At 48.5% G+C, this 27,705-nt stretch overlaps 2 protein-coding genes across 2 annotated transcripts in view; both read left to right on the forward strand.

The window, feature by feature from the left end:
• The window catches only part of LOC144175241 (uncharacterized), a 62,752-nt gene extending 62,370 nt beyond the window's left edge, over nt 1–382 (forward strand). Inside the window, exon 10 of the mRNA XM_077704342.1 lies at nt 350–382. Coding sequence (XP_077560468.1) covers nt 350–382 — 33 coding nt within the window. The remainder of the gene's footprint in view (nt 1–349) is intronic.
• Nucleotides 383–2,124: 1,742 nt separating this feature from the next.
• LOC144173274 (ATP-binding cassette sub-family A member 17-like) lies at nt 2,125–26,489 on the forward strand. Its single transcript, XM_077701762.1, has 10 exons — nt 2,125–2,228; nt 8,587–8,712; nt 9,964–10,221; nt 10,682–10,926; nt 11,644–11,802; nt 14,444–14,602; nt 18,080–18,261; nt 20,568–20,741; nt 22,925–23,147; nt 26,007–26,489. The coding sequence occupies exons 1-10, from the start codon at nt 2,156–2,158 to the stop codon at nt 26,247–26,249; spliced, it is 1,842 nt and encodes a 613-aa protein (XP_077557888.1). The 5' UTR covers nt 2,125–2,155; the 3' UTR covers nt 26,250–26,489.
• The last annotated feature ends 1,216 nt before the right edge of the window (nt 26,490–27,705 follow it).

Below are 27,705 nucleotides of genomic sequence, written 5' to 3' on the forward strand. Positions count from 1 at the left end.
GACTGCACTGATTCGTTACGACGACTAAAAAGAACAGAGGGGACATTCGCAAGACGAGCGAAAACTATCAACTTTTTACTAACAAAATAGACTGTTCTCTGTAGGTAGACTAACACACGTGTCATTTGTTATGCCACGCCAAGAAGCTTCCAAGCAATTTAAGTAAGATTTTATCGACCCTGAGTAATTTGATTCAAAGCACCCAAATTTTAGTTTTTCTTGCTTTCATTTCGCTAAGCCTGGTGAAAGTGCTTGAAAGCGCTTTCAAACATTTACGTGGACGGTGATGTAGCGAAGGCCTCGAACGGCGCTGTTTACGAGACTTGTCTACGATCAAATTTGTATCCAGTGCCTCATCATCCCAAACCTGCCCAGTGCTTGATTGTCTGAGTTTGGACTTTGACTCGTTGAACTTTGACTTTTACCCCCCCCCCTCCCCGCAGTTCTGTATTTTGATCGCAGCGGCTTTGACTTTGACCCTTGCCGTTTGATTTCGCACGAAGAAAGCTTCGCGTCCAACTATCGCCGTGGCTAGACGGGGGGCATGCATGTTTTTTAACACGACGGTGTTTTATTCCGGGATACACCAAGGATTCACTGACGTCGATATCCATCAGGGAAATGACGCCAGTACAACGAAGCAAGCGGCCTGTAAAGGGTGCACCTCTGCACACAGGTTCGTCATTCGGGGAAGCAACCTTTAGTACTAAAGAGTACGTTATACTCAGGGTTGTTCATTTTCGGGTTTTATATTTCAACACGCAAGTGTTTTTATGCCGGAATACACCAAGATTTCACTGACGTCATATCCGTCACGGAAATGACGCCAGTACACCTTTGCCGATGGGACCCGGCAGCAGGACGTCGCCCGCCAAGCACACAAACAAGACAGCCGTCGACCCGCAAACCTTGCTAAGCTGCAGATTTCTTGTTTTGCCGATTCCTATGACATTGGAAACAACCACAGTTTTTGTCTCATTTTGCAAGTCCGTGCACCCCTCTCCAAATTCAAACTGCTTAGTCCGTGTCGGAATTGCGCAATCGGAAGGCGTGGGCTTCATAACGCGAGAGTCCCAGGTTCGATTTCGATCACGGGAAACGATTTTTTTTCTTTCACTTCACCAGCGATCATCATGATTATCAGAGAAAGTTAGCTTTCCTGCAGTGCGTTTTCGATGCAACATACGCCTAAGAGTGGCACAGAAAGCTTCGCTTTAAAATAAAAGTACGTGTAGCTCCGCGACGTTTTTTAAACAGTATGACGGAAATGTCTAAAACCGCGACCCAGGAACCGCCACACTGCGAATTTAATTCCCTTGCGAATTCGCAGCCGTGTCTCCCCGATTTATTAAGTGCAGAGCACTTTAGGGGCTCGCCTCGTCGTCGTAGCTCGCTCGCTGGACCCAGGTAGAGCCACACGGGCGTTCCGTCGTAGCGGCTGTCGTCGCGGCGTAACCCAGAGGCTTCGAAAGTAGCCATAAGCGTTCGAAACTCGTGAACCGCTGGCGCTTGTCATACATCTCGCCGTTGTTTAGCGCACAGAAAACTTCAGGTACATATAAGTAATTAACCGGCAGCGCCCGCGTTCATTTAGTTAGGAACGCTCGTCGGGTTGGTTTTTACGATATTAAGCGAAAAAAAGTGGCAGTGCAACGCCGGCACGTGCGAGAGGAAAAGCAAGCACAAAAATAACAGAACTCCCGCTGGCGCAGTTTCAAGCAGGAGGCGCGCGAGCACTGCGAAGGCGGGAAATTTGAAATGCGCGGGTGGTAGCAGTGCGCGGATAACGGCGCTACAGCCCATTATGGCGAATTGCTGCTCTGCACTTCCGAGAAACTTTCATATTGAGTGGAACGGCTTTAATTTTTTCCTATTTTCACTGCTACGACAAATTGCCAAATGCAAAGCGGCGTTCACTAGAAATGACCGACTGTTCTGAGGATTTGGAAATTTGCCAGAGCAACGAGAATAGATCGTTTTGCCGCATGAGCAGCGCCGGAGCTGCGAAGATACAGGCGAAATTTGCACCATGTAAAACGGGTTTTATAGGTTCGACCGACACCTCCGTTCGCAGGTGAAACATCTGCAGTTCCTGACTGGTCTCTCGCCTCTGCTGTACTGGGCGTTCAATTACGCCTTCGACTTCGCCTTCTACATGGGCACTGCGCTCCTGGTGCTCCCACCACTGGCGATTTCACAGTCGGCCACACTGACCTCTACCGATATGGGTATGCGTCGTTCACTCCTCCCTCTACCGCCTCCCTTCCTAGAAAAGGCGCATCGTATTGTTTTTTGTGTCTTCGCAAACTTTTCAGGAACTGTCAAACATTACAGCCTTGCTCAGTATTTGCGAAGTGAACCTCAGTCGCCTCCCATATAAGCCACTTCTTTTAAATATACGCTAATTCTCATGACGTTAAAGGGACCGTGCAACACTTTCGATAGGCGCTTTCACTCTTTCCTTCGCGTCTGGAACCACTGCGAAAGCTATATGAGGGAATATATATATATGTAAAGGCTGCTGTGCAGGCGAAAGATGAGGGCACAGTCAGAGCACAGTCGATGCTGGGAGAAGCAGGTAGTGCGAGGGAACCCCGTCGCTCTAGGCGATGGCGATGCGGTTTCCAGACTCCGCTCCTGCTACCGACCGATTATATGGCGGCGCACATCACCTGCAGGGGATTGGAGATGGTCCTGATTCTTCCAGGGAACTCTTCTACATTACAACATTATATATATATATATATATATATATATATATATATATATATATATATATATATATATATATATATATATATATATATATATATATATATATTGAGGGAGACGTCAAGGGCAGCCGTCACCCAGAAGACACGTCGCAGAGGCAGTGGAACAGCGCGTTTATTCTGAGCGGCAACCCAGAACTCCAGCCCCAGGAATGATGATGAGGATGGGTATGAAGAATAGATGAGGTATGGCATGATGATGATAATTGTCCTGGGAAGCAGACGAAGTATATGATGAATACGACGAGCGCAGATCAAGGCTTGAGAAATATTCGGCGCCTTGTAAGCAATCTAGGGCGTCATCAATCCGTGGCATCGGGTAAACGTCCTTCCGGGTAATTTTGTTCAATGCGCGATAATCGACGCAAAATCGCACCGATCCGTCTTTTTTCTGCACTAGCACTACCGGGGAAGACCACGGACTAGTTGACGGCCGAATAATGTTCCGCTGAAGCATTTCGGTGACATTGTCACTGATAACTTTCCTTTCTGCTGAAGACACACGGTAAGGACGGCGGTGAATAATGCGAGACCCGTCGGTTTCGATACGATGCGCTGCCACCGATGTCTTACCCAGTACGGTAGAATTAGAGTCGAATATAGATTTATGTTTGTTCAGAAGCTGCAGTAACGACTCAGTTTCAGCCGGGGAAAGGTCAGAGCTCATTGTGGCGGTTAGAGCGGGTTCAGGAGAGTCGGAATTGAGATTAGTAGTAGATGAGACCGCACAGAGAGGGAAAATACAGGCGGGAGTAGAGGCAGCAACAGTAGCAATTGTGGTGCGCCGAGGTAGGACCATTGGCTCATGATTGGTGTTAACTACGATAAGAGCAGCAGTTCCCTTTGAAAAGCGCACGAGACTCGGAGCGATCACCAGCCCTTTGGGAAGGAAGCGAGGAGAGGGAGTGATGAGAACGTCACCATCGCAAAAGTGATTGGAACTAACCGAGATGATTTCCTCACTGCCAGGATTAAGGACGCAATGCGCGCTGGCTACTATGCGCTGCTGCGGCGCGTCATCAATAGTTGAATCATCCGTTTCCGTCAGTTCCATGTCTTGGCGGTCACAGGATATAATAGCGGATGCCGACGAGAGGAAGTCCCACCCTAAAATGAGCTGATGGGCGCAATGCGGCAGTACCGCGCACTGTATGTGGTGCCGAATTCCATCGATGAAAACACGCACTGTACAATATCCAGTAGGTTCGATGACACCTTGGTTCGCGTTACATAAAGAGGGCCCAGTGTACGGAGTTTTCACTTTTCGCAGTTGCAAACATAACTTTTCATCAACCACTGAAATACTGGCTCCTGTGTCCACTAGCGCATCAACAATAACACCTTCTACATCGGCTCTTACAGTGTTCGAGGGTTTGTCTGGAGGAATTGTCGATTTTCCCACTAGTGCAGTTTTCCCTCCAAAAACTGCAGGAGCTAGTTTTCCTGGTGGGTGTTAGTAGCGTGGGTGGCCGGACGGAGGGGGGACAAAGAACGACGGTAGGGTGAAGGCGAGCGCCGGCGTGCAGAACGATGACTGGAAGGCTCGAGTGGCCCTGGAGGCGACGAAGGGCGGCGCGGAGGGGAAACGTGTTCGGTACGCCGATAACCGTAGGGAAACCGGGAATAGTCACGTTCGAACGGGGCGTAGCCTCTTCGCTCGTCTTGCTGACGCCGACGGCAGAAACGAGAAATGTGGCGCCTGATCCCACAATAGTAGCACACTGGGCCATCTCCAGGAAACCGTTGACGGCCTGGTCGCATGGTGGTGTAATAGTGCGGGGAAGCAGGGGCTGCGGCAATCGCTGTCACATGGGCTTGCGACGACAGTGGCTGAACCTGCAAGGGTGGTTTGGCCGCAATCGCAGAGTAGGACGGCGCGTAGACGGTGGCCAAGGGAGGGGTCGTGGGCGAGTAGGCCTGAGAGCAGACGGTGGCAAGAGGAGAACGTGCAGGTGAATATCCCGTCATGGATGTTAGCTCCTCCCTGACAATATCTCGAAGCTCCGGCGCGTTAGTGTGACAATGGTCGCGCGACGAACAGGGCGAGGCCTGTTGCTGCAGTTCTTCGCGGATAATCGCGCGAATGAGGCTGCGCAGATCCGAGTCCCCGTATTGATGAGAGGCGCAAGCCTCCTGGCGAAGGCGAATAGACTGCAGTTGGTCCAGCCGTTGACAAGTCTTGCGGACATCACTGACGCTTGCAGGATTTTCCACAGCCAGAGCGTTAAAGGCAAACGGAGCGATACCCTTCAATACATGACGCACCTTGTCAGCCTCCGGCATGGTTTCATCCACACGGCGACAAAGAGCGACGATGTCCTCAATGTAGGAGGCGAATGTCTCATCAGGGCGCTGAATGTGAGCGGCAAGCGTTTGTCTGGCTACATCGGCGCGAATGGACGGCGTGCCGAAATTTTTTCGTAGCTCCTGAGTAAAGTTGGTCCAGTCGGTGATCGTGTGTTCGTTGTTACGGAACCACGTCTTGGCCGCCTCGTGTAGGGAGAAGGAGACAATTCGAAGCTTGAATGCGTCATCCCACCGATTGAAGCTGCTGACCCGATTATAGCTATCCAGCCAGTCGTCGACATCCTCACCTCGACGGCCAAAAAAACTTGGCGGATCGCGTTGGTGGCTGGTGATTGTAAACGCAGCAGGCACAGCAGCTGACGATCCGGGGGGGCTGTTCCCGCTCTCGTGCTGCATCATCAGAGGCAAGCGCCTACCGGAACGGAGCTCCAGGTGTGCGACTGGGAAAGACAGAGGACGGGACCGAGGTGCACCTCTACCACTTGAGGGAGACGTCAAGGGCAGCCGTCACCCAGAAGACACGTCGCAGAGGCAGTGGAACAGCGCGTTTATTCTGAGCGGCAACCCAGAACTCCAGCCCCAGGAATGATGATGAGGATGGGTATGAAGAATAGATGAGGTATGGCATGATGATGATAATTGTCCTGGGAAGCAGACGAAGTATACGATGAATTGGCCACGACAGTACAAGGGCCCTTATCCATGTCTCCTTGAAGTGGGCAATAGCGCAACGGACAGGTTGATTCTCACAATATATATATATATATATATATATATATATATATATATAGAGAGAGAGAGAGAGAGAAACATAGGTCGGCAGTCTACAACGCCAAAGGAGGCATAATAGGGGTGTGGTTAGGCTTTATTTTTTACTTTGGGTAATGAAGATAAGATTATTTTTTTTAAATATAAGGAAGAAAGAAAGAAAGCAAAACACGCGCCCAGAGTGGGGACCGAGCCCACGCCTTTCGATTAGATCTCGAATGCCTTACCAATTCGGCTATCTGGGCGACTGTGTTCTCCTTCACTTTCTGGGCTATTTATATTTACTAGAAGTGTATCTGACGCTTGAGGGTGGTAGCCAGCGCCACTCTGACTACACGGGGAGAAGGGGACCTTCTTTTTAACCCCCGGGGCGTGACTCAAACGTCTACAGCCTGTCATGAGTGGGTAACTGGCGGGAAGCCCTCTGATGCTACCTAGGCATCAAGGCTGCCAGAACCGAGACCCTCGCTAGGCTTTCGCAGATTAATATAGTAAGTAAATGAGGGGCTCGTTGAGGAAATACAGAAACATAGGTCGGCAGTCTACAACGCCAAAGGAGGCATAGAGGTGTGGTTAGGCTTTATTTTTTACTTTGGGTAATGAAGTTAAGATTCTTTTTTTTAAATATAAGGAAGAAAGAAAGAAAGAAAAACATTTAGGGTCATCATCATCATCATCACTATGACCAATTTATCCCTGCAAACGTCTTGATCTCATCTGCCCATCTAACTTTCTGCCGCCCCCTGCAACGCTTGCCTTCTCTAGGGATCCACTCTGTTACCCTTAATGACCAGCGGTTATCTTGCCTTCGCATTACATGCCCTGCCCACGTCCATTTCTTCTTCTTAATTTCTACTAATATGTCTTTAACACCAGTTTGCTCCCTGACCCACTCCGATATATATTTTTTATTTATTTATTTGTAATATACTGCCAGCCACCTGTTGGCAGCCAAGGCAGGAGTGGTTACATATTGATACATTCAGCACTGTGGTGCAGCGGAGAACTCGCGTGGTACAGCGAAACACGTAACCGAACAAGGGAGACAAAGTTTTCTGAGTAGAAACCAACAGTCCGAAGAAAAAACAAAATAGCGCGTAACATAGCCGACAAAAGCACTCTTGGTTAAGTACATCCATCACAAAGTTTCCGGAGCAGGAACAAGCAAAAAAAGCGCGTAACACACCAGAAAACAGACTGTTGGGTAGGTACATGCGGGCTTCCAAGAAAATACACACAAGTTGAACTGTACATAATGTTTGCCCAATGGCGATAACGCTCGTTGGCGTCTTGCGGGCCCTGTTTGTTTGTTAAAAGTAGGAACTGGTAGATGATACGAATGATTCCGGGGTCGCAATTTCAGTGACAGCTTGTGGCAGCGCATTCCAATCCGATATTGTTCGTGGAAAAAAAGAAAAACGGTGAGCATTAGTTTTTGTGCGGGGCATTTCGATTGTTTTGGCATGTTTGTTACGTGTTTGTCGCGATTTATTAAACTGCATGTAGGTGTTAAAGGCTATTCCTAAGTTATTGTTAACAATGTTGAACAGAAATATATATATATACACAAGAAAAGAAAACTTTCAACAAGGTAAAAACACGATTGTTGTCAACGTTTCAGCAAAAGAGACGTCAGGCCCTGACGAAAGCAAGTCTCTTTGCTGAAACGTTGGCAACAATCGTGCTTTTACCTTGTTCAAAGTTTTCTTTTCTTGTGTTCTCTACCATCTTCAAAAGTTCTACTGCTCCCTATGTGTGTGTTTGTGTGTGTGTGTGTGTGTGTGCGCGTGCGTGCGTGCGCGCGTGCGTGCGCGTGTGCGTGTGTGTGTGTGTGTGTGTGTGTGTGTGTTGTTGTTGTTGTTGTTGTTGTTGTTGTTGTTGTTGTTGTTGTTGTAGGAACGCAGCCCCGGCGTACGCCTGGGTATGGTGATTACAGTGCAGCGAGCGCGCGTCGAACACCGAAAATGACGTCAGTGCGTCATGTGCCTGTGCGTGTGTGTGCGATAAACAGTTAGCGGACAAAGGAACACATGTGGTGCGTACCAAGCCAGGAACATGCGCACAACGGCAGCAGCAGAGCCAGGATGGGAGCAGCGAGGGGCTGACAACCGGACCGACGACCCCTGGTCAGCTCGGACTAACCAGCACATGTGGTGGGCGCACACGGAGTGACTTGGTACCAGGACTCGAACGTTGTCGTGAGTGTAGAGCGAAAAGTTGTATTATTTTTCTGCACAATTGGTGCAGTGCGTTATTTTAGTGTGTCGTTGTTTACATGACCGTATGTGTTAGGAGCTGTTGTTTCTACTCGTGTAATGTTTTGTTTGTCCGTCCCGGAATAAACCGGTGATTTCTGTTTCTTTCATGCCGGCGTCACTTCCTCGGGCGGGGTCAGGGTCGCGAACCCTTCGCACATGAAAGATCAGTATATGTATATATGTATATGTAAGAAAGAAAAAAAACTTTGAACGAGGTAAAAGCACGACTGTTGCCAACGTTTCAGCAAAGAGACTTGCTTTCGTCAGGGCGCTGACGAAAGCATGTCTTTCTGCTGAAACGTTGGCAACAATCGTGCTTCGACCTTGTCCTTGTTCAAAGTTTTCGTTTCTTGTGTTCTCTACCATCTTCAAAGTTCTACAGATATATATATATATATATATATATATATATATTATGCACGCTTTGTGTGCTTGACAGTTATCCTTTTGCCCGTACCTTTCTTCTTCTTCTCCTGTCGCAGAGCTTATCTTCTTGCTGAACCTGCTGCACGGCTACGCTGCCCTGCCGCTCGTCTACATCTGCTCCTTCGTGTTTGACAAGCCCGGACACGGGTTTTCAGCATTGGCCATCACATTCTTCGCCATCGGTGAGTAGGGGCCGCCCGCTTGGCGGCGCTGAGAACGCGAACAATACATGGAGAATGAACATTTGTGTTGCATGCTCAACAATAATCGGGAAATATAAAGTTGGTGATTACTAAACGAAAAAAAAAATTGGTTGTTGTTATTACTTAGGGGAAGTTCTCTGCTTTGCTAGAAGCATTGTTGCGCATATTTTTAAAGCAAGACAGACTGCTGTAATTTGCGATTTGAAGGATATGCGCCCGTTCAAGAACACGCGTTTGAGCGTTGGTTGTATACCCAAGCGCTCAGCTATTTCTTGATGCTGTATTACGCTTTTGAGTATTGTTTTGCTCTGCCGCAGATAGCAACCGCGCAACGTAATGCGCTCGTGTTCAGTAATTATGCAATTTCTCTTTATTGCTGAAGTTGCGTTTAAATAGTAAAGTTGAACGACCCCCCAAAGCTTTGCCCGAATTAAAATTATAATAAAGTCCTCAAAACAGAAAACGCCATACGTTACAAATGATACTTAGTTACAAGTGAAATAAATTTGATTTTTATGCATTGCGGGGGGACAAAGCAACACTTCGCAAAAAGCGAGATTTCCAAGGAAGTGATTTTGTTTACTATACTATATACTGCAATATATATATATATATATATATATATATATATATATACGGTTTTACTATATACGGCAAGTATTTAAAGTAGATTCACGTACAGTTGGGGAGCAGTGTTCGAAGTCTAAAGTATGATTCGGAAGTAAAATTTAGCAAGTACTAGGCGTTGGTACAGTATTGCCGCTGTGCCTCATCACCGCAGCCGGACGTTACTCCGCGCGGCGAAAGTAGTTCGTTACTTTTTAACGTGGTATGATCCGCTACGGGATTTTTTGGACTTAATCTGCTTATAAACTACTGTAGCGACGACAAACAATCTACGTGAGAAAGAGCAGACGATATCGCGCATTCAAAACAATGAGCCCGATTGCGACAACGGCATCAGAAAGACGACAAACAGCTTGTCGTCTTCCTGTTGTCGTTGTCGTAGTCGGGCTGTAATAATTTTCTAACAAACGTGAACCTCCACACGCTTGCTGGAATTACACTACAGCACTTTTGTCTGTTTGTTAACATGACTTAAACCGATCAAGCCGTTAAAAAATGAATGGCGACTAAAGCGTTAATTGATTAATCGGAAGGTTAATCGATCAATCGCCCGCCCGTAGTGCCAACGCTAACGGCAGCGGAACGCGCCGGCGCACGATGCAGCGTCCGCCGGTTTCGTGGGCCAGGTGTTCATGGAGCACTACGCCAGCGACGTGGGAAGCCCGGCGCTGACGCTGGTCATCGAGTCGCTGCTGCAGGTGCTTCGGCTGCTGCCCTCCTACTCGTACTCGCGCGGCATGACCAAGATTCTGCAGCTGGCCGCCGAGAAGGCCACCTGCCAAAAAGGAGGCAGCGAGCTGGACAACCAGTGCCACACCAAGATCGCCGAGTCCAAGATTTCGCTTCAGCGGTGCTGCCAGCGTGAGCACGCACATGCGAACTCTACCTAGTATACGACGCGCTCTCTTTTACGCCTTGTCTTCCGGGATATGAGCGGAGCTCCTTTACGCGGGTCTTAGAGTGAAAATTCGGGAGGGGGCGCGGCAAAAGTAAATGAAAACAGGGGTCAAGGTTGTTAGATAGTAACAACGAGAAGTTGGAGAGCACATCAACGTCTAGGTCTTAAGACAAGATAGCGTTACTGTTCTGTAGAAGGGGCGTTTTGGAATGGATATGCTGCATGCAGTATTCGAGCGGTCAGAACACCGAAGGTCAGCTGGCAGAGACAGAGATAGAGATTAGCAAACCGATACTTGTGTTTTCAAGCCTCTTCCAACACGTTCTTCAGGCGCATGCTTTCAGTTATCAAATCTCGTCAACGCGGTGTTAGCGACAAAAACCAGCGTCCTATAGTTATGCAACCTCATGTCACTCCTCGCAGACATGGACAGTGCGAACCCGAGTGAGTACGCGATCCACCCTCTCGAGGTGCACTCCTACTCTGCTTTCTACAACTTCCTGGTCCTGACCGTGGAAGGCGCCGTGCTATTCGCACTGTTGCTCTACCTCGAGCGAAAGCTGCCAAAGGCCGAACAAGCGCTCACCGCGCTCGATCCCGAGTACTACGAAGAAGAACTCGCTGCAAAGCCTTCAATGTTTCCAGGGATTGGCACCGGCCGCAGAAAGGTACGGCATTGCTGACGCAGGCCACTGTGGAGGCGGCGGGAATTTCAACTTCTTCCCAGATACCGGAACGAAACACGAAACGCGAGCGGCATATGTGCCAGTGTGCGTCATTTAAAATTACAAACGTGTTTTGTTTCGTGCACTCCCTACACTCCATCCATCTTCGCTGGTCATGCTTTTAGGTGCGGAGTACCTTAGGATCGCACAATGTCCGTCTGCGTCCGTGCGCATTGCATTTACAATCGCAAAAAAAATCACACAGGCACCGGCAGGATTCGCCCCTGTGTCTGGGAGACCTGACAGAGTTAATGTCAGCCGTCTTACCCGTTGGGCTACGACCGGGAGTTAGTATCCGAGCGTCAAACGGCTTACTCCATCGCCTGTAACGGTGCGGGGTACCTTAGGACCTCCCAATGTCCGTCCGCGTCTATCCATGCGCACACCACCATCAAGCGAAAAATAAAGCGAAATTCGATTTGAGCCATGTGTTGCAGTTTCATTTAGGGAATAATCAAGGTGCAACTCACTGCTCAAATCGAATGATGGTCGGGGCGCAAATCGGATGTCACTCAGGGCGCAACATGGATGTCATTTCGAGTCTCCGTACTCTGCACCCTCTCCATTATTCACGGAGTGCAGATGCTGCCATTTTTTATATATGATCGGCAAGAACGATGCTAGTGAATTCACAAGCGCTCTTTCTCTCGCTCCGCGCAGTCAACCACGCTTCACGACGGCACGGACGTGATGAAGGAGGACCTGCTGGTCGCCGCCTTGCTGCCGGGCCAGATCTCCACGTCCGAGGAGCGGCCGCTGATGGTCGTGCAGCGCCTGTTCAGGGCTTACGGCTACTTCGAACCCAAAATCGTGCTGGAGGCGAGTGCATACAGCGCCGCATAGTTGCGGATGCGCCTAGGCGAACTCAAGTTTTTTTGGGGGGATTGGAGAGAATGAATGCCTCCGCCCTCGTCTCCACGATGTTTAAAAGACCGTCCATTAATAAAATCCTGGCTAGTGCAGTGACTGAGCAAAGCGTTTACATTGAACAACCTGCAGCCCGTACGTAACACTGAAGTTTGAGGGAGTTGCGTAAGTAAAATAAATTATCTCGTGCTTGAAACTGGTTCAGTTCTTAAGTGGAATAGTTCTAAGTAAGACTGCTTGAATAAGATTTTCTGTAGGGTGTCTAATACGACATTCCTTTTGTAACGCGTGAGTAGCGTGCTCGCTGAATGCCAATGATGCCTTTTTCAATTACGCATGCTAAATTTGTGCAAAAACGTGCCCCACTCCCCATCGAATAGTGTGAAAAACGTTTGTATTAATGCAAAATTGAGCCGATCTGGGGAATTGGTTCATATGCTTTGCTTCATGCAGAAGTTGTTTACCAGTAAACAAGGACAGCCGTTCCAATTGTCTGACCAGAGATGACACTAAGAACTATCTAGGGAAAACTCTGGTTACTTCCTGTACTTGTGCTGAGTCCCTGCTAAATCATCCGATAGTGCTCATTCGTTTGTTTTTCTTTCAAGACCAGAATCTTGCAGAATGATGGTAGTCTAAGGGAGGAGCCAGTAGAAAACTACGTGAAAGCAAGGCTTTGGCGAAATAAAGGGACACTAAAGGGTGGAAACAGGTTGGCCTGTATCGATAGATTGAGGTGCCGGGACTCCGAATTCCCCATTTTCGCAACTAGTGGTTGTTTAATAAGACAGAAAATGCCAGAAACGTGAAAACGGGTGCCAAGGCCCGCACGCCTTTCGGGTACTACGTTTTGTCACGTGACAATATTTGTGCACGGCGAGAGCTCATTGGAGAAGCATCTATAAATGTGTTTTCCTAAAATAACAGTTCCGAAGTGGTTGATCACGGGAAACAAATGTAAATCAAAGCTTTCCGTGAGCTGGCGTAATTAAAAAAAAAAACGCAGACAGTAGCTTTATGCACTGCGAGGCAGGCTGCTTCCCTCAGACTTGTCAGTAATCATGCTTTCACTTTCGTTTTTAAAAAAGGCATTGGTGCACAATTAGCGGAGTCAATAACCGGCCACGGGGAATTTCCGCGCTTCTGCGAGCAATATCTCCGGCAGGAAACGGCAAAGAGACAAGATGCACTGCAGGTGTTCAAAAGCGACCCGACCAGCCTGAGCTTCTAATCCGTTTTCCGCGCGCGGATGTTGCTGTCGGCAAGGCGTGCCAGCGCGCCGGTTCGAACCTTATCTCCCGTGAAAGGTTAGGGCACGGAGCAAGATTGTTAGGGTACTTACTGCAGTGGTCATCCGACCAATCCGAACTTGGGCTCTTCTGCTTGCTGCGAGCCGCCGTTGATAAATAATCCCTACATCGTGTGCGCATAGCTCTGCCCTTTGGGCCGGGCGGAGCCGATCCAATGTTCGGTCATTCGGCCACGAAGACTACTCGAGACAGCTGCGGGAAGCGAGTGTGCATTTCACGCCAGGTTGGCGCATCGCGTGAGAGAACAGAATATGAGATGGACGTAATCGCCGAACGAGCTGAGATGACGGTTGCCGCTTGAGCGACGTATTGCCGGGCAGTCGTTCTTGCGCGATATTTGAAACGGTGCTTGTCGCTGCTGCGTTCGCGGCTGGTGTGAAGTCTGGGTATCCGGTGTAGACGGTCACAGCGGCCGCAGGAGCGGGGAAAAGCATTTTCGTTCAGACGGTGACAAATAGTAAAAGTGAAAGCCAGCTTCCTCGGTCAAAGAAACGTTCTCGGTGCTCGGCCATGGCTTGATGACGTGAAAGCTACTGTTGCCAGACCGTCCCGGTCCCTTGCTCCTATTTTGTGACGCGATGTCTGCGTCACGAAAAAAAAAATGTAAGGGAAGCGGGAGAGAGGAATGCCAGCTTTCTTTGCTGATTTCTCCGGAAACAATGCATCGTTGCTCATCGAACAAAAGCTGAGAGTGCTACGAAACGTAAGATATTTCAGTTTAAAGAAAATTTCATTCAGCCCTTAGTGTCCTTTTAACAGTGATATGCGCGCTCTCGGTCCCTCGGACGCTTTACAAAGCCGACTTTGGCCTATCCTTTGTGTCACTTCTCACATTTACCAGCAAACCTTTTTCGTCATTCACTAGTATAAATCTGGGCTTCCCTACGATTGCTCCGATGGCCATCGTTTACAAGCAGCACAAATTTTATTTGGGCCCCTTCAGCATTTGCATATAATTTTGACTATGCTCTGCAGTGTACGTATTTCATGAGATGGATGTAAGCAAAATAGTCTAAGTGCCGCAATCCGCCTTGGTAACGTTTAGATTGGTGGATGCGCAGCAATGAAGTGGTCGCAGCACTAGCCGTGGCAATTTTTCGCGATTGTGTTTTATCAGTCATGTGCATTTTGTCGTTGTTGTTTGAACTGCAGTCGCTACCGACATCAGCGCACCCGCATCTTTGTATCGTGGCGCTGTAAAATATAGGTGGCGCACGCTGTCTGATCACCCTGCCGTGTACCGTTTTTGTCTTAGTTCACTCAGTTCCGGTTACCCGACGCAGGGCCTGAGTTTCACGGTGCGAACGGGCGAGTGCTTCGGGCTGTTGGGCGTGCATGGCGTGGGAAAGACCACGACGTTTCGCATCATGACCGGTGAAATACTGCCGCACGCGGGCAACGTCTACGTCAACGGCCTGAGTGTCGTCAAGGACACGCAAGAGGCAAGCGCATCCTAAGACCTCTGAGGCGCTGTCTGACGACTTTGAGGAGCAATACTGGCATACGCTGACTCAAGTCTTCCATATGCCGGATTACTTAGTTCACATTAGGGGGCTATCTTTTGGAACCAAAGCTGAAGAACTGTCGACAGTAAAAATAGAAGACAGCGTTATTCTCAGCACCGGTGGGTCTAAGCAAAAGTTGAGAGGCGGTTGGGTGTTGCAAAGTGCAATCCGCTTTCACCAAGTGCCTTCTAAGCTAGCAGTGATAAGCCTAACGTATACGCGCCATTTCCCTGTTACCTGACGGCATGCACGCGGGAACATCCTCCTTCCCCTTACCGTTCAAAGTCTCTGTTATTCTGTTTCTGCAGCTAGCACTGCGTTACAATAGCCAACAGATTTTTCGGATCTAAAGGGGAACTAAAAATAATCCGAATAAAAGAGTAGTCCGAAAAATCCGCGAGTCGTAAAACCTAACTTTATTTCATTTAAATGGGACTGAAGAAGTCGCGAATGGCTCCTTGCCTTAAATTCCTCCGTGTGAGAACTTCTGCTTGCACCTCCGCAGGCGTCATGCTTTCTTCGTAAACACTGGACAACGCAAAAGCGTTGACAATGTCTTGCGTTGACGGTTTCAGGTGTTCAGGAGTTGCACGACGCGTGACACAGGACAAACGAGATGATGCTATTTTTTAGTCAGCGTCACCTGGTGGCTAAAAATAGTTGTGCTTAAGAAAAGCACTGGCCACGTATGACCCGTTTCCGGTTTTCGCGATGCTTCCGCCGCAGACCACGTGTAAAAGTATGGCCTCGAAGATCAAAGTTTGTTACCCGGGCTGGAGTAAAGCTAATCCCAATCCAATCCGAAGTTAGCCAGCTGGCTTAGGATTAAAAATGGCGTTTCCCTGGAGACCCATTATGGCCCTACCGCGGAAACATTTTGTCCGAGAAATCGACCTTTCGACCTTGTTTTGCCCCAAATATCTGTTGTTCAAATTCGTTACTCCTATGGTACTACTGGCAGTTCCTCGGGAAAGTCCGAAATATCCAGCAAGTTCAAAATTTTGGAGTTCGCGAAAAAAAAGGTCGGCTAGTGTACTAGCAATATCTGCGGTGAGAAGTTATGCGCAGCTACGCAGACCTTGGTAGTGAAGGCAGATATTCAAGGAAGATTTGTTACGCAAATTTAGGGCACCATGGTTCAAGACGCGGTCATTTCGAGCTAGATCGATGTAGGAAACAACACGATTCGGACTCGGAGCTTCTCCCTGAGCGTAGCGCTGAGATCGTCAGAGCTACACAGGGAGCCATGTTGTGGGGGGTACAATGGTTCCTCTTCACTTATCACCCTTTAAGCTCCGTCTGGCTGCGTCAGTTTACAGAGTGGCGCTGTGGTTTCTCGTGTTATTCAGTAATATGACCATCTTCACGGCTATATCTCACACTCAATCATCCGTAACAGCGTGCAAATAGACATGCACAACAGGCACAAGCAAAATAGGCCTGCATTCACACTTGGTGCGAAGTAGGGTTGCCCCAGACTTTATTATTAAACCGCAGTTATCGGCCACTGTATCCTTCCATTGGCGACGTTTTGCTTCGCTGCCCAAACTGTCGCAATTATATTGTCACGAATCCAAAGATGACGCAGTTGTCTTGAAGAAAAAACATGTTTATTGGAGTGAACTTGTGCTCCCCTAACAACTCAAAGAATACAGAGGCGGCGAAGCAGCAGTCAACAAAGTGACGTGCGCAGGCGAGTGTCGGCGAATAGAATACCGCGGTGTCTGCTGTCCAGGCTTTTATCTTCGGTGCGAGTGTTTCTCGAACCGTCGATTTACATCCAGAACATTTTAGATCAAAGGAGATTATTCTAGGCTAGTGACGTTAGGGCGAAACGCTCTGGTAACCCGTGCGGCATAAAATTAAAGAATGGAACACGCGCTTCGCTTGGGACACAGATAACACAGCCGGGTGGGGCCGGTCAGTGAAAACAAAAGATAAAGAAGCAAACCCAATGCATGGTTCGCGGCAATATAATGAGCAAATTCTCGTTGGGCGATCAGCTCCTTCTATTTGTGATTCGATTTACTGAAAGCAACGTGGGCAGTTTCTGGCCGCTCTGGTATTGCCGGGAACAAGGCGGCGGATGAATGGGCCGCCGCTGGTATTCTTAAGAACACGGTGGGCATTACAGCACTTCCCTACACCGACCTCAAGCCACGCATCAGAAAATAACCTCGTAAAAGAAAGCAAGTAGAATGGAGCACACAGATGCAAAAAAAAAAAAAAAACACTTAGGACGGTACAATGTACTGACGTGCACAACAGCGAACTTGCTTTAGATATGTTACGGAGGAGCCACACACATGCAACACACTCGCACGCAGCAGGTGTGGCGAGGGCTTATCCGTACACACACACTAGTAAAATGCGAGGCACTGGGCATGCCACGTCACAAAGATTTTTCAGAACTGTACCGACACAATATCGTAATACATCTATAATTCCCTTTGGCTCATGTTCCTATACTTCCTTGTTTCTGGCGTTCACATTTCGTTTCATATCACACATAATCGCAGCCTGGCCCACTACACCACCTATCCCGTCCCTTACTCCATTTCACTTCTAATTTAACTATCCGATGTTCGTTATTACTCACGCAACTTTTTTATTTACTAGTTACCTTTACTTGGCGCACTTTTTCCTCAGTTGACCTTGCGCCAGTAAAGCCGACCAACTCATCAACTCGCGAAGAATGCACGGCAGTGTAATACCCCTGCTACACTAGCGTCCGAATGTCACTTGAACGAAATGTCATTTGACTCAAATGCAAAGTTGCGCTGCTCCACTGGTCCTTGAAATGACATTCGGCTCAAATGACATTGGGGCAAAATGAGCCCCAAGAGAAACATTTGGGGTACTTAAAATCCATTTCTAGCAATCTCGCCCACAGCGTTCCAAGTCAGCATAAACAAATACATTACTGGCGTAGTTAAAACAAAGAAACTATTGTTAATTGTGTGACTTCGCTTGCTTCTCGTTCACTTAAATCGTGATATCAAGATGTAATGATTCCATACTCACAGCCAATGCCTTTTTAGGAGGCGTTGTCACAGCACTAGTGCCAGCAAGCGATGGTCAGACAGCACAAAACAGTAGGAAAAAAAAAACCTATTGCGATTAAGAATTAAGCAAAAAACCGTGTCAAAGCTTCCGATATTTATAATTTGATATCATTTTAATGCCAAACACTGCTGCTAAATTTGATTGTTGCATTACTGCGCAAAAACAGAACTCGACTGCAGCAGCGCCTCGCACCACGGCGAGTGATTGTTAAAGCTTTCAGATGCCGTCGAAATCGTAGTGGAGCACGGCGGATTCCGACTGGCATTTGAAGAGCCCCATTTGAGTCAAATGACATTCGGTTCAAATAACACCGCCTGGTGGCCTTTCCCCTCCTTTGATGTAACGTAGCTCCAGCGGCTCCTGGGCTACTGCCCGCAGCGGGACGGCTTGCTGGACATGTTGACGGGCTTCGAGATGCTGGTGCTCTTCACGCGCCTCAAGGGCATCCAGGTGACTCCGGACTACATCGACGTGCTCCTCGAGATTTTCCTGCTCGAGGACTACGCCGACCAGCTGGTGCGCACTTACAGGTCAGGAACACTTGCCCCCTTCCTCGCGAAAGCTCTGCTTGTCAATCGATCGAGTCGAATTATAGCCGGCAAAGCTTTTCGAAGCATGACTATAGGCCAGACCTGATACACCGTAGCTCTGCTATTTGCCGTAAATGTTTAATGTCTCATTTGTAATTCGAGTCACTTGATGCGGAAATTTAATTGTGCCAAAGAACGTGTGGCCACTAGCTAACGGTTAAAGCAGCGCTGTTAGTCGTAATAAGTATCCTTGTTCACCGGCCTGGCTTTATGAACTTAGCTTTCGACTGCACACGCCCTTGCGTGTCACCTATTCCCTTCCATGCGATTAGTAATACAGGCTGGCTAACACGTCAGCTCGTCTGTATTTTTGGCTTTCTAAGTGCACCGGAAGGTGCATTTTCCGTACGAGGAGGGCAGAGTGCTTTCGTGAAGTTCATGACACACAGTTCGTGAAGTTCATAACACACACGATCAAATAGAGCTAAACAAAAACCTAGACTACATATACAAATAGTGCAACAAATGCGGTATGATTGTTAATGTAGAAAAAACAGTTTCCATGTGTATAACTCGAAAAAAATCTCCCTTTCAGTATGCTTATTCTCTTGGTTCATCTACTGTTAAACAGGTCAAAAACTACAAATATTTAGGTGTAACATTCACTGCTAACCTGCCCTGGAATTCACACATTGACAGCATTTGTGCGTCTACTTTCAGATAGTTATGTTTCTTAATACACAAGCTTCGAAATTCACCGCCAAATGCAAAACTCTGTGTTATCAACCCCAGATTCGACCAAAATTAGAATACCCATGCATAGTATGGGATCCCTACACAAAATGTAACATCGATAAATTGGAAAGAATTCAGGGGAAAGCAGTTCGCTTTATATATTCTAAATTTAGTCGCACGCACTCTCCATCGGAACTAATGTCAGCTGACAACATTCCACTACTTCAGTAAGAAGGAAACTCCACTTGGACTTCCTGAGTTTCTTTCTTAACCATAAATTTGCGATTGACCCTGAATTGCATTTAACCCCTTTGTCAACTAGAAATACACGACATCACCAACCAAACTCTTTAACACCATATTTTGCAAAAACAGATACCTATAAATTTTCCTTTTTCCCCCTGTCAGAGCGTGGTCGCCTTGCATAGCATGATGTATATTTGTCGCATTGTGTATACTTCTCTATGTAACATTGTATATATTTCCTTATTTGGCTCACTTTGTTATTTCTTGAGTTCGTGATGAAGCGTAGTTGACCGTTTTGCTCATTGTGATTTGTGACTGCCCGTCCTGCTTGGACCACGTGTTGTGGTCTGCAGTATGTATTAAATAAAGTAAATAAATATGTCGGGGAAGTGAGGACGGCGCAAAGTGATAAAGTTGACACACTAGCTATGTCGCGTCAAAAAAAAAAAAATTCGATCGTTACATCGAACGTCACGTGTCGGTTAAGTGAATGGACCTTTGCGGCTGCATGAAAATCTACTGTGCGCCAGCAACGTCTACTTGGTTCAGCAAATAGACTTCTGGCATTCCGAATAGGGACGCTTCCACGATGGTCTCCTTCCATTATTTTCATCGCGGTGGTTCGTAATCAGATGGCAAAATTACTTCTAAAAAAGTAATTAAATTACATTAGAAATTACACGTGGCCGAAAGTAATGACATTACGTTACTATTACGTTTCAAAAGTAATAAAATTACTTTGACCTTACTTTGAAGCACGTAAGCTCGCACTTCCGTGCTTTCATTTCCGCTGGATGAAAAGCGCCTTTCTAGCTGCGGGCTTACACCCGTGACCAGTGCAAAGAAACTTTGAACACAATCTGCACGTTTTTGTTTAACGTGACTGACTGTCGCCACGGCATTCCTGGAACGTACGAAAAGGGAACGAAAAGGCACGAGAAAGCAGGCAGAGCTCTTATCGAAGCGTTGTTTCCTTCACGTTCGTAGAGTTCAATTCCCAGGGACTCTCTGGGTATTAGAACCCTACTTGGTCAACTTTTCTTGATCAACTTTTTATGCCGCAAGAAAAGCGGACAGGCTATATCGTAGTCCAAAGTAATTTGGAAAGTAATGAGTGATTTCCATGAAATTACTGGCCTGAAGTCCTTTATTACATTACTAAATTACCAACACTCGAAAGTAATTCATTACATTACTCATTACGGCAAAAAGTAATTTAATTACTGTACTCTAATTACTGTAATTTCATTATTGCCAGGTCTGTTCGTAATGCCTTCTATAGGTCAGCTTCCTCCTCGTCCTTGTATTTGCACGCACGTCCGCAGCGCGGGCAACCGGCGCAAGCTGTCGCTGTGCATCGCCATGATGGGCATGCCCCGGCTTCTGCTCCTGGACGAGCCGTACGCCGGCATGGGCACCACGGCGCGCAAGCGCATCGTCAGCTACGTCAGCACCCTGCAGCGGGTCGCCAAGCTCAGCATCGTGCTCTCTTCGCACAGGTACCCCACCTCGCGAGTCGTTTATGAGCGCTTGTGTGCTTATCAGCTCGTTCTAGAAGCACACACTTGTGTATTTTTACTCTGCTGATCTTGGAAATGGTGCCTCGATAACTAATCTGTTCAAATGATGGGCCATATACGCGTGAAGTCCAAATAATGCCTTGAATGGCGTGCGATTTTGGTAGTGACCACGTGCTAATAGCACACCTTTCGAAACACTGGTTTTCCAACTCAACTCCCAGAGGACGCCTCACTCTTCAAAGCCTTGGTTGTTTTGCGTTCGTAAACATGAAAACTACATGTAATCCAAGCAATGCAAGCGCCACTTAAAGAACCTCTAGATTGAAAACAAGTAGCGATGCGTGACGTCGTCCTGATGTTGGACGCAAGCGCCATGACATACAAGAAACGGCCAGCTAAGAGACCTTTCGCAGGAAAAGCGTCGGGTAGTCTCCTTTTCATGACTGCCCGATGGGGCGCGCTCCCTTGCATGACTAAGCATATTATTTGTTGAGATATTCTTTCTGCAGGAGATATATGCCCCTACAGAAAGGGTACAATGTTCTAAAAGGTAGAGGTGCTTCGTGCGGGGGAAAAACCAGTGGAAAGCGCGGGTCTCTTTTGCGATGAAAAAAATGTATGACGCACGGGCGTTCCCCAGAGAACTCGGGTTGCGGCCAGCGTCCCCTAAAAGTTTTTAAATCCAACTCAACAGTTATTTGTCGGGTTTTATGAAACTTTATACCATAAAATGAAGAAATAAGACTGTTTAGGGCAATAAATAAGGGTTAATTTAACAAAAACAACTCGTAAAACCAACTGCTAAGCAGTGACCACCAGGGGTGCTGCTTACAACAGGCGTTGCTCAGCAGAAATTTTCAGCGCAAAAACGACCCCCCCCCCCCCTACCCCCCAGTCGGCCCCGAACGACACAACTCTAGTACACCGTAGTAAGAAGGATAAGTGAACACCAAGTCCCTTGCATCCTCCCTCCGAGTGGACGTGTTCGTCTGCTAGGTGAAGCTCTTGTGTATACATCAAACACTTAAACTTTCGGCCGCCGAAGGCTGACCTAACGTCGACCCTACCTCAAATTTTTCGTCTTTTTGTTCGCAACGGGTAATTTCTACGTGATTCTAACCTTGCTCTGCACTGTTGCTGGTGTTTCCAGAGCATAGCTCAGGAGAGTGTAACCTTATGGTCGGCTGCCAGAGGACTTATCAGTTCTCGGTTGAATTAATTGCTAAGCTCTCCTGAGCAGTTAGCGCTGACGGCAAATGCTTGTTGTACCTTACCGTGTTTGAGATGTCATTCAATCGGGTTCCCGCTGGATGTAAGTCTACGGTATGTAACGCTATGGCAGCAGTTACTTTTGACGACGTTTATGCAAGAATGCCCAAGCCTTTTGCAAAGTCCTCCTCAAGATTAACGTAGTATTTGAAAGCTCGGAAGCACGACGCACGAGAACTACATGGCATTACAACAAACTGGGGTTCATTCCTCTGTCATAGGAATCGGTAAAACACGAAAGTGAAATGTGCAGCGAAATCTGCAGCGAAATCTGCAGCTGAGCATGATTTGCGGGCCGACGGCTGTCATGTTTGTGTGCTTGGCAAGCGACATCCTGCTGGCGGATCGCTTTGGCAAAGGTATACTGGCGTCATTTCCGTGACGGATGTGGCGTCAGTGAAATCTTGGTGTATCCCGGCACAAAACACCTTCGTGTTAAAATATAAAACCAGAAAACGAACAACCCTAAGTGTGACGTACTCTTTAGTACTAAAGGTTGCTTCCCCTCAAGAAGACCCTGTGTGCAGGGGTGCACCCTTTACGTTGTACTGGCGTCGTTACCGTGACTGGTATGACGTCAGTCAAATCTTGGTGCATCCGGGAATAAAACACTTTCGTCTTAAAAAAGTGCTACTCGTTCTAACGAAGTCCCCGAGGCAGAAAAATGTCTTTGTTATAAGCAATACTTCGTTAAAAATGGGGATGGTTGGTCTTTTATGAGCTCCGGTGGGGGAGCTTGAGGCACTCAGTAGTAAAGCGAAATTTCGAATAAAACAATTTCGTTATAAAGAGGGCTTACTACATGCCTTATAAGGGGGAGTGCGCGCAGCAGGCGAATGAGCGATCATGGGCGTCAGGTAATGGATGCTGCGTGTCGCGGCGTCGCTTCGCAGCCTGTCCGACGTGGAGTTCCTGTGCAACCGGATCGCGATCCTGGACGGGGGCCGGCTGCAGTGCCTGGGCTCGCTGGTGCACCTGAAGGAGAAGTTCGGCAAGGGCTACACCATCACGGTCAAGACGTACCCGGACAAGAAGCAGGACGTGCCCTACCAGAAGGAGGTGGCCGAAGCCGTCATGAAGAACTTCAAGGAGGCCGATCTGGTGCACACGTACGAGGTGCGTGGGCCCAGCACGAAGCCGCCGCCACAGTATAAAATAGAGTTTTAGCGCTCCGTATGTTCCGTGTTGTACGTGGTTACCGTCTTGACTGGGACCCGTCTGGGCACTTGCGCATTAGTCGCGGTAGGGGGAATTAGTTCCGCGGCCCGGCCCTCGTCATGCCCGTGCATTCGCCACGGTGGAGTGCACCTACTCGCCCTTCCGCGCTCGCAGGCGCAGTCGTGTCCCGGTCAACACTGCGACTACGTAAACGACGGGACAGACGGACTGCTAAAACTCTCTAATAAGGCTATGTTCAGACTACCGACTTAACAGCCATATCGTGAGCTATTGACGTAAAAAAACGGCGTGTCATCACACAGTTGGGTTGGCTGAGACTTGGAATGACATCATCCTTTAAAGTTGTTACGGCAGTTGCGGCAACAGTCTGAGCCCGGCCTTACTCACTTCACAGCTCAATGTCATAGGGGCGTAGGCGGGGAGGGGGGGGGGGGGGGGTGGTGTTTTGGTGTTAGAACACCCCCCGAAATTTATCAATGCAGAAAAATGACATTGTTTTTGCTTCCGGCGCAGTCTTTCTTTTTGTTTTCTTGGTGGCGTATAACACCTCCGGAAACCCCTTTCTGGCTACGCTACTGCTCATAGTGATGCGGTGACGGTGGTTTACACAGCGAGGGCGTGAAATTGCCCGAAAAACTGCGCACGTGCCGGCAGCGAATGCCAGCATGGTTTGCACAAGCGCAAAGTAGTCTATACTGCATCGTCATTGTTTTATTTCACGCTCTCGCAGTACTGTAGCTATGCTCTGAAGGTCTGAAAAGTTCACACATCTTAGTTCCCTAAACTTAGTGGCAGGAAGCTATTAGATGGCTGCGAATTCGTGGAGGTGCGCCTTCCTCTCTGCTTACTGGGCAGTACAAACAACGCAGCGTCAAATGAGTTTTAATGTGTAGCATTCTTTGCCGAGTACCCCACAGCCAGGACCGTGCAATGCCCTGATTTGACGCTACTAACCGCTGTAATCTCTATAATAGCTCAAATTTAGATAATTGGTCGGACAGAAGTTCGACACCCCCAAAATAAAAAGTAGCAAAAATATTTTTTTCCAAGAAAATGATCTCCCAAATTTAAAAATCTTACATTTCTTACATCTTACATTTCTTTTCAAAATCAGCATGCGTAATATCGTATTCGTAATGTGAGTGTTTCGTGAAGTGATGCCCACTCTTTGATTAGGAAATATTTGCGGCAGCTTCCACCCTGCTTAAAGCAGGGTGCCTGAGAATCGTAACCTCACATTGTATGAGAATGCTTCGTGAGGTTGCGATTCTCAGGCAACTATTTCACAAAAGCTTTTCTGCTGAAGGTGTTCTGACCTATTTTTACACCGTTGGTGACGTCACGTGACGCCACGATCACCAGTTTCGTGGATCAAGTGAATAGGGAATAGCTACTAAATCCCTTGAACGTTATAGCCGGCAATACTTGACATCCACAGAAACCTCAGAACGTCCCGACCGCATGTCACGTTTCATCAGAAGCACAACTGTGAATAGTCAGTCTGCATATGGCCTAGAACAGGGGTGGGTAACCTGCGGCCCGCAGAGCAGTATTATGTGGGCCCCAGCACGTAGTCAGAACCCCCACCCCTCCCCCTGTCACTTCCTTTCTGAAGGTCGACACGCTATTTTTGATCTCTCTCAAATCGGGTTAGAAGGACGACACGGGCAGATAATTGATCGCTTCAAGTTGGCATTGCCCCCCCCCCCCCCTATCTTCACAGTTAGTTAGGTTATCGTCAATTACTGTCAAATATTATTGTCAATTCGACGAATCTTTCTCTTTGTCTGCAAAGCTCCCCCCTGTCGCCCCCCCCCCCTCCGATATGCCGTCGGTCCTCCGCCTTGTCGGCTTCATGCAACTATAGTTCATATCACAAGCTAGCTGCAGCACTGTGGAGGCTACATTGTTATCAATAGTGCGCTCATTGAGGGCGCCTAATCCGCCGTGAAGGGGGTCCTGAAAGGACACTCCCTTCTCCCCTCCAGGCAAGTGGCACCCCACAACCCCGGCGCCTTTTGTCGCTTCCTTCGCGGTGAGTTAGGCGCCCTGAAGGGGACAACAATGTAGCCTCCACAGTGCTGCAGCTAGCTTGTGAGATGAACTGTAGGCCCTCCAACTCAAAAAATGGCTACGGCTTAGCTCAGATAACCTTGGATATGCAAAGCAAAAACTTGGCTTAGTCTCGCTGAGTCTTGCTTTCGTTTGGTTAACCTTTGATTTAGCTGTATCGCCGACCACGTCTCAAAGCCGTTCGGTTCCGTGCAACGCTCACAGAAGGAGGCCAGGAGAACGCGGCGTTCATTCATAGCTAACGCACCGTTTTCGCCGAGGGCGTGAGACGAGTCAGTTGCCCGAAACGACCCAGCGCCGCATGCATGGGAGGCTGCGGGGGTGGTTGGCTGCCTCGGCCGCAGCGGCGGTGGCGACCGCTGTCGGCGCCCGCAGGCGCCAACAGCAGGGCCCAGCCAATCACGCGATGCGCTTCGAAGGGTGTGTCGCCGGGGGTGTGTCTCCAGTCCAAAGGTGACCTTGCGCAAATCGCTGGACGAAAGTAGTAAAGCTTTGCTTCAAAAAAGGTTGCGTACCCCTGGCCTAGAACAATTAGCCCGCGTCGTTGCGGCGTTTTTTTATGTTCAGCAAGGAGGAGGAAACAGTGGTATTCCATTCTAGTTACTGTAGGTTCGGGCATCGACCAGTTCTTAACTCACGAAACAGCCACATGCAATGCATATTTTAGGGCCCTGGGCACGCAACGCGCGTATACAAACCTCCTTCTGTGCTTGGTGTTTGCAGGGTTTACTCGAGTTCCGCATGTCTCGGATGCACCTGCCGTGGAGCGAGATGTTCATCAAGATGGCGCGAATCAAGAAGAAGTTCAAGCTGCAGGACTTCTTCATCACGGACACGTCGCTCGAGCAAATCTTCCTCAGCGTGACCCGCAAGGAGGCCAGCGATGCGGCCGCCGCCGCCGCTGCTGCCAGTTCGATGCCCCACAAGTCCAGTGTTTCCGTAGTGGGCACCACGCTAGGCATCTAAAAACCCTTGGTCTTCCAACACAAAAAATGACACGTCCTCCAGTGCTTGAGCCTCCTGTCTTCATTCCGTGTTTCACTTGCACTATTTACAGCGTGGCTAGGGTGCTGGTGCTATGCTCGAGTCATTCGGATGAAAGTTGCCGCTACAGAGTTCAAGTGTGTGCGAGTTGTGAGACTACGGCTCTAATACTGACGCCAGCGTGCAGATGTCGTTTGGTAATTGCGTATTGGTGCTACATCAGTCGGCAAAAAAAAAAAAAAACGTTGCTATGAGCAGGATTAAAAATAAACGTGCGATGATATGCCATGTACGAAATGAAAGCGAAGTAAGGGGAAGAGGGTGGGGGGGGATCATTGCGTTTTGTGTTATTGGAGCACACCTTGCCCTCATCAAACTTGACGTAAGACAAGCACTGATCTTTAGTGACTTAAAAAAAGCCCGTGACAGCCGCGAAGCCTGACACGTTCGTAAACGCGCGGTTTTAACTGCTTCGTTCTAGTACCTTATGTAGAAGTAGGTTGTTGCCGAAGACGTCTCCAGCTATTCGCACACCCGTCACGTCGGTGCGACTGCTCTGTTGTCAACTCTCGAAGGTGACAATGATCGCGAGTAGCAACCGCTAACCGCTTATACAGACGTGTTCTTAGACCGACCCATTATGACAAAATCCATTCAATATAACCAAGACGTGTCAAAGCGAAGTGATGTGAACGAGTGTGCATGGTCGCTATTTCCCCCGTCGGGTTGTCGAAGGGCGTCTCCCTGCTCTCAGTGCGGCCGGCTAGAGAGTCGCACATTGCGAGACTGGCTGCTGGCTTACCTACGTTCCTCGACTGGCCGTCTCGCTGCGACTACCTGCCCTTTCTTTCTTTGTAGTTGTGTGTGTGTGTGTTGATCTCTCTTTCGCGAACATTACCGAACCGCGCAAATTCAACGCGTGCATTCGCACTTTCACATTCTTCCCCTCGGGGAAATGCGGGGAATTTTTTGCTGTTGAATCTGCTTGCTCTGTCTGGAAACGAGCTAAAGAGGTCACTTATTCTTTGGCTCCCCGTCGACCATCCCAGGCAGTCACGCACTCTCGCCCAGAAGGGTTAGCAACCAAATGGAGACGCTAAAGGACATGCATGTAGGAACATGTGTACAAGGCTCACACACAGGACCAAATGCAGGCGTGGTGATGGGACGAACCGCCTTGAGTTCTTCAAAGGGCACGCTGGCTTAACTGCGTGACAATCTATGCCAAACTTCCATTCATCGCAAAACCTCCCTGGTCGCTTCCCTGCGGCTCTGCATCACGGAGCACGTCGTGTGGAACCAATGGACACCACCACACGGCGCACCTTGTGGCACGCAAGATACGGATGTGACTGAGCGTGGCTTGGAGGGGCCAATCGTTGGTGTCCGTCGGTTGGTGACAACCGTTGGTGTCAATCGCCTTGGCGCCATTTCGAGC

The sequence above is a fragment of the Haemaphysalis longicornis genome, unplaced genomic scaffold, assembly GCF_048455015.1.
Source record: "Haemaphysalis longicornis isolate Haplotype H1 unplaced genomic scaffold, Haemaphysalis longicornis Haplotype H1 scaffold_3, whole genome shotgun sequence".
Lineage (NCBI taxonomy): Eukaryota > Metazoa > Arthropoda > Arachnida > Ixodida > Ixodidae > Haemaphysalis > Haemaphysalis longicornis.

Coding starts and splice junctions, on each gene's coding strand:
- LOC144173274 (XM_077701762.1), top strand. CDS start 2,156: ATGGGCACTGCGCTCCTGGTGCTCCCACCACTGGCGATTTCACAGTCG. Junction 2,229..8,586: donor ACTGACCTCTACCGATATGG/GTATGCGTCGTT, acceptor CTCCTGTCGCAG/AGCTTATCTTCTTGCTGAAC. Junction 8,713..9,963: donor CATCACATTCTTCGCCATCG/GTGAGTAGGGGC, acceptor CGCACGATGCAG/CGTCCGCCGGTTTCGTGGGC.